A 14460-nucleotide genomic window follows, 5' to 3' on the forward strand; every position below is an offset into this window, starting at 1 on the left:
GGTGGAGCAGTAGACTCGTAACCTGGTGAACCGGGTTCGTGTCTCCGGGTTCGTGTCTCCGCTCCTCCACATGCAGCTGCTGGGTGACCTTGGGCTAGTCACACTTCTCTGAAGTCTCTCAGCCCCACTCACCTCACAGAGTGTTTGTTGTGGGGGAGGAAGGGAAAGGAGATTGTTAGCCACTTTGAGACTCCTTTGGGTAGTGATAAAGCAGTATATCAAATCCAAAATACAACTACTACTCCCCTTCTTCTTCTTCTTCTTCTTCTTCTTCTTCTTCTTTTTCTTCTATCATACAGGAAAAGGAACTGCCTGTCTCCTTTATTCTTCACACTTGATCCCTAACTTGGCCTTTGACAGCAAAACCCTATTCACATCTACTCAGAAGCAAACTCCACTGAGTTCCAGACCCTCCAAATGTCCCTATTTTCCAGGGACAGTCCCAGATTTACAGAAGCCATCCTGGTTTCTGATTTGATCTTAAATGTCCCGCTTTTCCTTAGGATGTCCCTATTTTCATCAGAGAAATGTTGGAGGTTATGGAGTTATGCGACCCCCCGCCCCAATCCAAGGAAATAAGTAACCATACAACCTTTAGAAGACAACTGAAGGCAGCCCTCTATAGGGAAGGTTTTTAATTTTTAATGTTTTGTTATGTTTTTATATACGTATGTTGGAAGCTGGGTGGCTGGGGTAACACAGCCAGATAAATAATAAAATCATTATTATGAAATAGAACATGCCTGTTTTCATCAGAGAAATGTTGGAGGGTATGGAGTTCTAGGTGGTTCACTCCAAGGTAAGTGGGTATAGAATTGTAGCCTAAGTGCTTAAACTCTTTCATCACAGAAAGTAAAGGCAGGGCACTCAGGAAACAACTAGCACCAGCAGTCAAGAGTTAGTTCATTTTACCAGCTGCAGCCCTTTCTGAAAAGGGGAGACTAACCACAATGACTCATGCTCTGGCCAAAGCTAAACTACAATACTGTAATGTTTAAAGGCAGTTCATAAACTTCAGCAAGCTCAATATGCTGCTATACAGTGGTACCTCCAGTTACGAATTTAATGCGTTCCAAACACACATTTGTAAGTAGAAAAAATATGTAAGTAGAATCCCATAGGAATGCATTGGGAGAAAAAATTCATAAGTAGAAAAAATCCTATCTAAACCGCATCCAAGATGGCGGACGGAGCTCCATTCGTAAGTACAGTAGAAACATTCGTAAGTAGAGTTATTCGTAAGTAGAGGTACCACTGTATTAGAGTCCTGATAGTGGCACGGTGGTCAGCTTCATTCAGTATCATCAAGTGCAGTTCCAGGCTCAATTGAAAATGCTGATGTTAATGTTTAAAGCCCTAAATGTCTTGGGCCCAAGCATTCTGCCCCCACACTCTGAGAGGCTCAGTCCTGGTAGAGTCACTCATAGTAGGTCTGTGAAGTGGGGAAACCATGAGAGTCGGGGCCTTTGCTATGCTGCTTCAACACCTCTGGAACCCCTGCCAATAGAGCTGTGGTGGGCAGTTTCAGAAGGCCTTAAAAACTCATTTTATTTTATTGGCCTCCCCTTAGAATTTTTTTTGTTGTTGTTGTTCTCCTCGCCACATGGAGGCTGGAACATTTGTACAGCATGCTGTTTAAGTTCTGACTCTGTTTTATTCTTGTGGATCTATTTTTGTTTTAGTAATTAACTGATTTTTATAATTGTCACTTTTACTGTTGTAAGCTGCTTTGGACGGGCTTCACCTGGAAAAGCGGCATATTAAATATTCGAAAAGAAACATGCTAACACAAATGACAGGCAATGCCATTGCTGTTCTACCAGCTCTGATGTCAAGATTGCCTGCTAAATTTTAACATCTCCACTGGGTGGCTAAAAACTACATAGACAAAGAAATACATTTCCTTTTCTCTCTCTCCATGATAATGTTTTTATGGATGAACTAAAGTATACCTACTAATCAGATATAATATTAAAAAAACCTAGGGCAGCTAGTGTTTGTTTTGGAAACTGATGTTCAGCAACAATTTACTGATGTCTCAAAAGTAGTTAGAATGCTGCACAGGATTCTGAAGGCATTTTCTAAATGCCTTGCTTTTGATTTGGGATTTATATCTACCAGGAACATCAGCCATCATTACAATGATGAATGGAGGGGGATATACAGAAATACAGCAACAGCCCTAAGCAACTCAAGGTAATTTTAGATGAGGCTGGAGCAAGAACATGATTCTTGATTAACTGAATTTACAGTGAATTAATAGGAGTGAGGTGACAGTAAAAGATGAGTAGTCATCCATTTCATTTTTCCAATTGCCTAAGCATGCTTCCAAAGCAAAGAAAACCATTAAATTCAATGGGATTTTTTTCTGGGCAGATTGGTCAATCCTCAGCAACCTCCAATTAAGATCCATTGAAGACAATTAGATATATTTTTTCAATATGCCAAACTGGTTTCTGTCCCATATTCTCCTGAAAGCTAAAGATGCAACACGTATCTAAAAGAAAGATACAAAAGCAATGTCCAAATCATGGCTTTAGCTTACATATATGACAATTCCATGCTGAGTAATGTCCAAACACAAATCAACAAGTTGAAAAATTCTGACATTTTAATTACTACAATTGGCTCTTTTTTCTGGTAAAAAGATGGAGTGCTGGTATTAATAAAAGTGTCATGGGTGTCAGCACAAAATAGCTTCTGCAAGCCACAAAAAGAGGTGCTGTACTGATGAGTACAGTACTGTCTGTCACAAAAAGCCCTAACTATAACATACAGCCATACCTTGGGTTAAGTGCACTTCAGGTTGAGTACTTTCAAGTTAAGTACTCCGCGGACCCGTCTGGAACAGATTAATCCACTTTCCACTACTTTCAATGGGAAAGTTTGCTTCAGGATAAGTACGGACTTTTTGAACCAGTTAAGTACTTAACCTGAGGTACCACTGTATCCCTGTTCTGTCTGGTTAGTAGCTAGGCCATGGAACTGATATGCTTCCTATTAAGCTCCTAGCATTTTTATTTTTATTTCAAATACATTTTTTCCCCTGAAAATTAAATCAACAGTTCCCAACTGGAAGATGATACAGTACTTATTTCCTCCTCTGGCATGTGAAAGAAGTATGCTCACAGAGCAGGTAACCCTGGTTTTTCATTATGTCCAAACTAGACCACTGATTATACTCTTATAACAAAAATGCATATAAACACCATCCATGTGGAAAAGAACTAAAAACTGACTGTACTTTATAACTTTCATGTTTTCTTAACAGTTTAAATCAGGTATTAGAGGATAGAATTTTACATAATTATGAGGTGTACTGAACACCCACACCCACAAAATTATATATATATACACACTACACACAAGATATTGTTTCCACTGTCTTGCTGAAGTTTGCATTCTGCACTGCAAGGAACCCCAGTGGACAACTTTGATCGTGATGTGTGGCTACCAGTGCAATAAGATGAAAGTGAAGGTGGCAGACAGGTTCCAAATTATTAAGGTTGTTGAATCCATCAAGTGCTTGAGCTCAGAATATGAGACACAGAGAGAATGTTGCAAACTGGTTTACAGGCAAATCCTACTCAGCACTTCTTTTACAAATACAAATAGTTTCAGCCAACATATCAAATAGAACTGGTTCACTGATGCATCAAGATAATTAAGTCCTTTTTTTCCGCTCCAACCTCCCTCTCTCCTTCTCTCTTTCGGCAACAGGATTCATTTAGGTGCTTAATTAAAAAGCGTATCCCCAGAAGGTTGGCGTATTCTCATATTATATTTCACTTTTTCCACACCAAGCATTTTCAAACTGCTGCTGTTGCTAATACAGTGAGAGAGAAAATATCTGCACATATGGCTCCTTTTATTCTCCTCTTTCAGAATTATCACTTTAATTTAATTATAGGTTCTTTTGAGGGGGGGGGGACTTGGTAACTTTTAACAATATAGTCGCCAGCATGCACACATGGAACAAATGAAACAAAATCAGTGTAATATGCATAACCTTTGACCTCTACTTTCAAACCCAACTCTTTCACCATCATCCTCAGCAAATAAATCTGTCAGTGCTGTGTGTATCACCAAGGGACCTGAATGCTGTGCCACGAGGAGAATGGTTGCAGTACCTGACATCAGTAGAAATTTTCAGAATGCATAATTAAAGGCACAAGCCAGAAATTGTTCAATAATCAGTTCATAGCAAGCTAAATGCAGAGATGATATATCAAAGTAAGGGAAGTTTAGTCGATATGGGCATTTTGCCTACTTCAACCTGATCTGTGGGGTTTAGTCTGGTAGTTATCTGAAATCTGGACGGCTATTTTATTGTTTCACTAAATAAAGTAGTTGAGCGTTCACAGGTCTGGACTGGCTAACACCAGTCTCCTGAGATATAGCTTTGGATGAGAGAAAGAGAGAGCATGCTATGCTGGGTTATTTATTTATTTAAAATAGAAGGGCACCACAATACACATACAGATGAGAAAGGACCTAAAGATTTCCTATAGCTCATGGGTGTAGTAAGTCACTTTCCATTCTTCTTCATCTGGTTCCCCCCCCCCAATAATAATAATAAAAAGCTTTTCGAGTAGTATACTGTCTGGTCTTTATCTGCTTCGCTCCACTCCTTTGATTTCTAGTGCTAGAATCAGGGGCATAGGAAGGGAGGGGCGCTAGGGGCGCTCCGACCTGGGCAGCGCAATCCCGAGGGCGCCATGGCGGCTGCCCGCCTCGCCCCCAGAATGTGCGCCCCACCCCTCCAGGCAGCGTGCCCCACCCCTCAGAATGTGTGCCCCGCCCCTCCGGACGGCGCACCACGCCCCCAGAACATGCGCCAGCCCCGCCCCCACCCCTGGTGCTAGAATCTGTATTCTTTGCACTGCAACCTTGAATACGCACACAGCTCTGAGGTCACAGTGAAGAAGTGATCATATAAAATGCAAAGCACAGTTTAGGGAGAATCCTATCCACAAATGAGGTATCCTGTTCCCTATTATCACCTTGCTCCAAGTTTTAATCTCTTATGAAGCATTATTAGCAAATATACGTGGAATAGGAACTTCACAGTGGTGGCCCCATTTTATAGAATTACTTTCCTAGGGAGAATTATCACAGCGCTCCCCTGCTTTCATTTAGAAGTCAGCTTATGGTTACAGTCCTAAACAATCATAGTGCTGGCAATGTACAGTTTGAGATGTTGTGAATGTGTTTCCTGCAGCTGATTATCCCGCTGAATAGCAAATAGAGTACTAAAGGGAAAAACAGCTTGCCTGGTCTGCTAGATTACCTGCTGTCATAAAAGTTTTCAAAATAGCTCCATTCTCCCATGTCTACGTATTACTAGAAGTATGTCCTAAAGATGCAGCAGTGCGCACAATTAGCCTGTGTAAAACCCACTGAGGTCTATGGGATTTATGCAGTTGATTTGTGTGCAGCCCAAGTCATTTCCCTTTAAGAAAGTCTTAAGGAAATTTCATCATAAGAGTTGGATAACAGCTGGCTCTCCTTTTCTTAATCTGACATTATGGTTTCATTTTATTACGTTCTGTAGCTTTTACTTTTTATGTATATTGCTGCAAGTCACTGTAAGTTACCCTGAACTTATAAAGTACTGTATAGATATTATAACATATATAACTGCATTGTTGTTCATTTGTGTGACTCTTTGGCTAAGCCCTATGAAAGCAAATACTGCAGGGCCCATAAGTTGTAGCTCACACCTAACAACTTCTCCCTAAGAAATATCACAAGAAATCTTGGCAGCTTGAGGAAATCAAATATGCACACAGCCTGAGATGTTAAAATAAAGATTAGTAATACAATAGAAATTTATCATTCTTTTCCCAGTTAATTATAAACATAGTTCTTCCTAATGCTTTATCCTCAGTGGTTTATTCATATGCTGAGCAGCACATCTCTCTAGGGAGAGGGCTAAAAAGAAAAAAAAAATCCATCAATTTCTCAATTAGTGAATTTGTTTTCCAAGTTGTAGTGGAAAGAGAAAGGAGAAGGCTCCAGAATTGCCCAAGGCACCCATGCCCTATTTCAAAAGATCAAGAGAAGAAACAATGCAGAATGCTTGATAATTATGAAAATCATTCCAGGGTGCACAGTTTTTTGAGACAAAAGAAAAAACCCCGCTTTGCTTACGAAAATGGAAAAACTAGAAGAAGTTTTCATTTAAATCATTCCTTTAATTGGGTTTGGATCCTACAAAAACAAAGCCAGGTTTGAAATCTGAGTTCTCATGAGACTGGCTGTCTAATTCTTAAACAGGGACCTTTGCTTATAGACATGCCTAGTCCTTCAATCACAAACACTGCAATGCACTATGGCAGGCATAGTGGTCAGGGATCATGGGAGTTGTAGTTCCAAAACATCTGGAGAGCCAAGGTTGCCTAGGCCTGCACTATGGAGTCAAGAGTGTTGCCATAAGCTTTAGGGAGTTTTTTTAAGCCAGAAAAAAAGAAATGTGGTCCAAAATTCAACTAAAGAGGAGAGAGAAGATTGTGGATCCAGTAACACCCCCTGCACCCCATACTACCCCTTCTCAGCCTTTGATCCTCAGATGTTGTGTAATTCTAACCCCCATTGTCCCTGACCTCCAGCTTCACTGACAGACAATGATGAGTGTTATAGTCCAACAACATGTGGGGACCCACATTTTGCAAATGCTATTCATTGACCATAGTGACTGCACAGAGTACTACCGGTATGTGCACAGGGTCCTATCCTGTGCAAGTCTCTGTGTAGATATTATGATCAGCATGAACACCGGGCCCATTAGTGGGATGGGCTCTTCAACCAGGACTACAATCCCTCCCTTGATACTCTGTAAACATCTCATAGGGCAACATGAAACGTTATATCAGTTGAAGGAGCAGGGGAACCTGTGAACCATCCAAATTTGTAGCAAAAATATCAGTCTCCTATGGTCAATTACACTATCTTGGTCAAATAATTAAAAAGAAATAGGTGAATGTCATGAATTTTTGTTCAGCCTTTGCTTTAATGCTTTCTCAGTTGGTATCTGCTCTCACATTTTTGTGACTAAGAGAAAGTCAGGAAAAGAGAAAGCTTCATGGCCACCCCTGGTAAGAGTTCCAATGTCTATGCTTCATTCTTCTCTTTCTGCAATGGTTTTCACCTATGTATTTATTACATCCACTATTCTATTTCCAGGACATCTTATAGTAGTTATGTATAGTGAGCAGGACTCTTTCATTCATTACACAGTTTAAATGAAATCAGAATGCCATATACAGATTGAATGTGCCCGTACGAAGTTAACAATCAGAATATTATTAAAATTGCACGGGAAAAGCAGCACGCATAATTGAAAGAGAGAGTGAAGTGTAGAACGTTAACATTAGCTAACCACTACAAGAGTGTTTCCCACAGGACAACAGAAAGCCTTCCACATCCACATCCAAGCCTTCCACATCCAGACACTGCTGCAATTCCCTCTGCCTACAGCTGCAGAAACTTTTCTACAGGTAATCCTGTGCCAACTCTAACTATAGTTGTAATTACCAAATGTGAAAAACAAGAAGGCATCCAAGTTTACACAGAGCATCGTTAACACCACTATTTACACATCATAAGCCAGATGTGAAATGCTAACACAAAGAAGGGAGAACAGCTTTATTTTAGGGCACTTGAATAAGAACCAGCCTTACTATGAAATAATGCAGACCTCTCAAACCTTTTGGACTCTGAACCCCACAACCCAGTGGCAGCTATCTCACAAACCATATGATTGCAAATAATATTCAAGCACAGCTGCATGTATGCAATGTGCTACTCCATGGTTGATATTATTAATTATTAATTATTATTATTATTATTATTATGGTATGAATCCAACACTGGTATTAGAAGAGGGTTAGAAAAGGGCTTGTCAGGTTCCTCCCAAAACAAGCTAATCACAAATGGAGGCACATATGGGAATAAATTGCTGTAGAAAGGAACATTAATATACTTCAAGGCTCTGCAGTTTCCAAGTTAGCATAGCAGTCTTGGTGGCTACAACATTAAAGCTTTGACAACGGGAGAATCAGTGTCTCTGACTCTATCAGAGCTTCACAGAACTTGCAGGTGAAACCTCTCTCCACCTATTCAACTGAAATAATGTGAAGCAGTTGTACCAGACAGCAGATTCCAGAGGGGGCGCTATTTTGCCATCTTCAGTCTTGCTCATCTCTAAGAAAGCAGTCCAATCCAGAACACAGGGAAATGTTTTTAGCTTCTTTCTTCACATTCAAAAAGATCCAAGAGTAGCACTGACTTCTAAGTTCACCCACATGACCCCCCCCCCAAATGGTCTCTTAGTATAAGAAATAAAGTGATCCAAGAGATCTTCATGCACAACAAACCTAGTAGCGGCAACTTCATAGACATTCTAATAGTGGTGACTTTATTGATCCCTAAAGTGGCAGTCCTTCAGACTCCCAAGACCTACAGGAATTCTTTGGACAACAGAAGTTTTTAATACAGAAGGGTGGTTGTTGTTATTTTTTAAATAATAAATAAGGTTCAAAAAAAGCATGTATAATTGATGTCACTGTTCTCCATTTAAGATAAAAGTTTTTTTTTTAAAAAAAAAATAGTTTATTGGAATGCTTTACAAACTGCTTGTCCAAGATTTGAGGGGATTCCTGTGAATTCCCTGCACCTGAAAGAGGAAATATGCCCACACCGAAAATGATTCTGGTTCTGACTTTATTGGGTGTTCTATGCAAAGAAACCTAATTGGACAATATTCCAGGTGTCCTGGAAAACACCTATCCCTGTTGTCTTTTGTGGGGCCCTCTAATGCACACAATGTTTTTTCAGCTGTCGCTGAAAATGTGAATTTCTGGTGTGTGTGTCTCTTTTACCCACTCCACTCCTTTTACCATGGTAACAATGAAAACAGGTTTCTCAGCTAGTTTTAATGAGACTGCTTGTTGTTACTGTATATAGTTCATACACGTGTATGATATGGCATATAGTTCAACACATGTATGGAACTTCTTTCCATCATTTGTTATTGAGCCAACTGGTGTGTGGCAAGGGAAGTTCAAGAAGGTACTCGCTTAAAGCATCTTGCAAAGGAAATGCCTTGTAATGTAGAAGCCAAGGCAAATACAATCTAGAGACCTGATGCTCTAGTGTCTAGTGCAAGGTTAGTCAGAACGTAGCAAAACATTCCCGGGGACACAGAGATAATTCTGAAGGAGATACTTTACAGTCATCTTCAGGCTATAATAATAGTAATAAAATGGCTGCGGATTTATTCTCAGTTTAAGAAACGAGCTAGTGATATATATCTCTGTATGATGGTGCTACTCTCTATATGTACACAGGGAAATTCTTTGGGCGAAGATTATGTTTTAGGCGTGCAGTGAAAGAGGTGGTAAGCAAAAGGGGAGGGGGTTGGAAAACAATGGACGAACATTTCAGGAAAGCTCTTTTCCTGCTGAGCAAAGCCAAAAGGAGAAAGAATGATGAACTCCCAGACACCTTAGCCTGTCAGATATGGCTAATATAAAAAGCACTAAGCAATCCAACTAATTCATAGTGCTTGCCCCCCTCCCTTTCCAGTACTAATCAGATTATCTCCCCATTTGGCTATCTCTATGGAGCCTGCTTTTGTTCCCCAATTAACCCTTTTATTTGTTTGTTTGATGTTATGAGATAAAGACAGTGCCAGCCTTTCAACATGAGTTGGAGCCTTATCAGCTTCTCTCATTAATTCATCCAGTGAATATTCAGGGTTGAGGGTATCTCCTTCTGGCTTCCTCAGGGAAACCAGCATTCATTTTATATATTAAAAAAAGTTAGTGGGCACCTGCCTGCCTGCCTGGGGAGCAACAGAAGAGAGTGTTTGTTAAACCTAAAAAGCCACCCTTCTGCTGGTGCTAGGGTTCAAAGGAGCTGAGCCAATCAACCAGTTTTGATACAAACTTTGCAAAGGGTCCTTTTCATGGGGATGTCAGCGAAAGAACATCAACAGGGTACTGTGCACTCCTTGTATCTATGCAAATACTAAAGTTCATTTTGCTCTAGGAATTTCAGTAACGCTTAACATTCTGACTCAAGTGGGGGGGGTCGTTTGTTTCTTATAACATTGTCCACATATTAATATTTGGGTAGGGGCAAAAAAATCCCCCCAAACCCTGAGGGCTGGAAGTGTAAAGCAAGAGGTCACTTGCTCTAGAGGTGCCTCTCAGACATTTTTATGCATATGGTGGAAAATATAAATCGTGCCTTGAACTACTATTTTAATATGGTACACAATCTATCAGGAAATTCTCCTTCACAAGTCCCCAATTGAAATGCATAGCATCTGTGAGAAGGGAAACATTGTATGAGTCCCTGTTCCTTTTGATAGGGCTTGCCCCCAACCAGCTTGCCCAAGAATGCTTCCCCATGGGGTAGATCTGTCTCTCACTCAACTCTCCTGCCCTCCCACCTTTCATGGCTGCCCAAACCTGCCACTTGAAGTGGCTGTCTCACTTTGGCTCATGTTTATAGAGCTGCCCCTGGCATGCAAGCGATTCACTCTCTCTGAAGTGCTCCTGCTGAAAGTCAAATTCGAGAGGGGTAGCCCTGTTAAGTCTGTTCCAGCAGATCAAACACAGAGAGACGGAGAAGGAAAGTGATGGGCAGAGGGGGGCGGGAGGGCAGAGAGCGCCAGCCTTGTGGCACCTTATAGGCTTCTGCCACAACAAACCTGCCAGTTATTAAGGTGGCACAAAACTAGGCAGGCGACATATCCTAGCGAAGTCAAAGAAAATATGTTGGACCTAGAGGAGTACCTCTGGCTGCGATCAATTCAGCTGAGGAGGTGTGTGGGATTTCAAATGGGGGTTAATAAATGGTTTTCTGCAGTGCTGTTTTTCTAGAAAAAGAGGTGCCGGAACTCACCATCAACACTCCCGCGGTTCTCTTATAATGAATGGCAAAGACACATAGCTGCATAGCAACACACGCTCAGAGAGAAGCTGGGACACAGGAAGCGAAAGCCCCGGGTGGTACTGCCAAGGCAGGCAAAACAACCCTTTCCTCTCTCCTTCCCCAGATATGCCGAGGGAAGGCGAGGACACGGGGGACATGCCCCCGCCTGGCATCCTAACCCTACTCCCCTAAACTGCGAAGTACAGGCGCCTGCGTAGCAGCCCAGCTTCTCTCCGGGCCACTTCCAACACTCCCTTCGCCACTCGCGTTTCAAACGCCTCACCCGAGGAAGCGAAGGGGTCGAGCTTGTCCCTCGCTCACCTATATATCTACACAGACACACTTTCCAGCTCCAACACGGGGGGCACAACCAAAGGAGATAGCGGGTTCCCCCCCCCCCAACAGACAGTCCTAAAGATCAAGCTGGATTAGGGGAGAGTCCCTCTCGCTCCCCATCTCCTGGCTAGGGGAAATGGGGGGAGCCTCGTTTCGTAAGTTTCTCCCTTGCAGAAGCTGCGTGGATGGAGGAGGAAGAGGCGAAGGTGTGTGTGTGTGTGTGTGTGTGTGTGTGTGTGTGTGTGTGTGTGTGTGTTGGGGGGGATGCCTGAAGACATCCATCCACACATCCTTCTCTCTCAGAAGCCACCAGCCACATGCGGCGCCTTGAAGGCGGCAGTTCTAAGGCTCGGGAGACTAGCCCCCTTTTGGATTCGCCGGCACTTAACATCGAGTCAGCGCGCCCCAAAGGTGTTGGGGCCACTTGGGCAGAGGAATGTAGAAGTAGCGATAGCGCTTAATGAAAGAGGTGCTCCCACCCCCGGCCCCGGCCCGAGCTCGCCCTGCTGGTATCCATTAACCTGTGGAGAGGTAGGCGAGGGAAGCGCTCGCCCTCGCCTTTGCGGGGTTCTGCGGGGAAGATGGACAGGCAGACAGCGCCACTCAGTCCAGCCTGGGCTGGGCGGCCAGCGGGCCGGGAAAGAACTCTAAGGAGCAGAGGGAAGGAGCGAGCGAGGGAGGGAGGGAGGCAGGCAGGCGCCGCCTGGCCGAACAAGGGCAGTCTTACCTTGCGCGGCGGAGCCGGGGCTGCTAGCGCTCAGGATGGCCAAGGCGGGCAGCACGAGCATTTGCAGTAAGTATCCCAGTCCCAGTCCGTAGCGGGCGGCGGCAGCGGCTTCCAGTCCTTTCGCCATGGCTGCTGCTGCTGCTGGAGGAAGCAGCAAAACCCCAAAGCCGAAGTCCAGCTCGCCGGTGCCCCAACCCCACCCTCCCGCCCCTACTTTCTCCGCGGTGATGGGCTGCTGCGTCGGCCACGGGCCCACCTGGAAGCGCCGCCGCCCTCGCGACTTTTCCTGAGGGCGAAGCGGAGCGGGAGCAGTTGGCGAAGTGGCCCGAGACTTCAGAGAGAGACCTCGGGAGAGGAAACGCGCGCGGCGGCGGCGGTAGCAGCGCCTTCCCGCTCCCGCCTCGGCACACTTGGGCACAGAGGGGCGCGCGCGTGTCTGTGTGAGGTGGAAGGAGAAGCAGCCACTCCGAAACGGGCTTCGCCCGCCAGCCTCGCCAACTCTCTTCCCTTAGCCGCCTTGACTTGGCCGGTAGACCCAGCTGGGGCTCCTCCTCAGGCAAGACGGGCGCCCTTTCGCCCAAAGCGCGAGCGGCAAGAGCGGGGTCCGGGCGGTGGGAGCTGCTGCTGCTGCTGCTGCTGCTGCGAGGTGAGCAGGAATGGTCATTTCATAGTCTGGCCAAGAAGTCTGAGGGAGCTGGAGATGGCAGAGGCGGGAGGACGGGGGGAAGCGCCTCCGGCTCCGGCAGCATCCTTCTTCCCAACTCCGGCCGCGGAGACTCAATGGAGGCGAGGCAAGGCAGCCCCGCAGAGGCACACGCCCCTGAGAGCGGCGCTGCCTGCGTGAAGGCGAAGCGAGAGCGAGAGAACCGGCGCACTTTCCCCCTCTGCCTCTGCCCCCCTCGAATGTGGTACACGAGCTGCGGAGCGGAGCCCTGGCAGTGGCACAACGCGCTCTAGCCAATGGAGCGCCGCTTTCCCAGGGACACTTGCAAAACCGGAGCTGGACTCGCGGACGGGACTGGCTCCTCCCCCTGGCTACTGCTGCCGCGCTTCTCTCAACTCGAGAGTAGTAAGACTGTTGAGGAGCAGCGATCCAGAACGCAGATAATGGCTTGGGTTGCAATCCTATACACACACCACTGGGAGTAAGTTTTCTTCTAAGTACTGTAGGCAAGTATAGGCAGGTTGGACACTTACGTGAGACCAGACGTGGGTAACAAGGATACTTTAGGTGTTGGTATTGTGCCTTTAAAAGCCCGCATGCTGTGATTAGGGGGATGAGAGTAATAAGGGAAAGGAATCTCACCACACCCAGAGAACAGATTTCAGCAAAGGTTCTCACCGCTGATGCTGAATGGTGACCACACCCAGAAAACAGCGGAGCTTCTCATCTAAGTAGCTGTTGATCCACTAGAAATCCTAATGAATTTAGAGGAATTTGTTTCTGAGTAAACGTGCTTGGAAATGTGCAGCTGTGTGAGTAAACAATAGGAATATGTTCATGAGTCTGGATTCATGAGGGATGCACCCACCTCTGGGATCTTGCCTTTGTGGTGTCAGGACGGAGTCCTCTAACAACTGTAAAACAAGAGCAGCAGTTTTCTATACTACCTAAGTTAGGTCCATTTGGAATGAGATAATTCTAGACTTTTGCCACAAACTGCAAAGGAAGTAAAATAATGCTTTCTGATGTGGCTATATGTAGCCAAGATAGGAGTAAATGCAACACATCATCAAAAGGTAACTTGATTCAAGGGTTCAAGGGTATCTTGACCATTCTCAAAACCAGTGAAGGCAGTGAAGGTCCTGTGTGAGTGCCTGGAGACGGTTGGAGGATGGATGGCGGCTAACAGATTGAGGTTGAATCCTGACAAGACAGAAGTACTGTTTTTGGGGGACAGGGGGCGGGTGGGTGTGGGGGACTCCCTGGTCCTGATAGGGATAACTGTGCCCTTGAAGGACCAGGTGCGCAGCCTGGGAGTCATTTTGGACTCACAGCTGTCCATGGAGGCACAGGTTAATTCTGTGTCTAGGGCGGCTGTCTACCAGCTCCATCTGGTACGCAGGCTGAGACCCTACCTGCCCGCAGACTGTCTCACCAGAGTGGTGCATACTCTCGTTATCTCCCGCTTGGACTACTGCAATGCAATCTACGTGGGGCTACCTTTGAAGGTGACCCGGAAACTGCAATTAATCCAGAATGTGGCAGCTAGATTGGTGACTGGGAGCGGCCGCCGAGACCACATAACACCGGTCCTAAGAGACCTACATTGGCTCCCAGTACGTTTCCAAGCACAATTCAAAGTGTTGGTGCTGACCTTTAAATCCCTAAACAGCCTTGGTCCTATATACCTGAAGGAGCATCTCCACCCCCATTGTTCAGCCTGGACACTGAGTACCAGCACCGAGGGCCTTCTGGCAGTTCCCTCACTGCGAGAAGCAAAGCTACAGGG

The 14460-nt window shown here is 44.9% G+C and overlaps 1 protein-coding gene across 2 annotated transcripts in view; it reads right to left on the reverse strand.

The window, feature by feature from the left end:
• UNC5C (unc-5 netrin receptor C) overlaps positions 1 to 12923 on the reverse strand; it is a 318735-nt gene extending 305812 nt beyond the window's left edge. For both annotated transcript variants that reach the window (XM_060278455.1, XM_035111588.2), the window contains exon 1: positions 12008 to 12923. In XM_060278455.1, coding sequence (XP_060134438.1) covers positions 12008 to 12134 — 127 coding nt within the window. In that variant the 5' untranslated portion in view covers positions 12135 to 12923. The remainder of the gene's footprint in view (positions 1 to 12007) is intronic.
• Between the last annotated feature and the right edge of the window lie 1537 nt (positions 12924 to 14460).

The sequence above is a fragment of the Zootoca vivipara genome, chromosome 9 (assembly GCF_963506605.1).
Source record: "Zootoca vivipara chromosome 9, rZooViv1.1, whole genome shotgun sequence".
In the NCBI taxonomy this organism is placed as follows: Eukaryota; Metazoa; Chordata; class Lepidosauria; order Squamata; family Lacertidae; genus Zootoca; species Zootoca vivipara.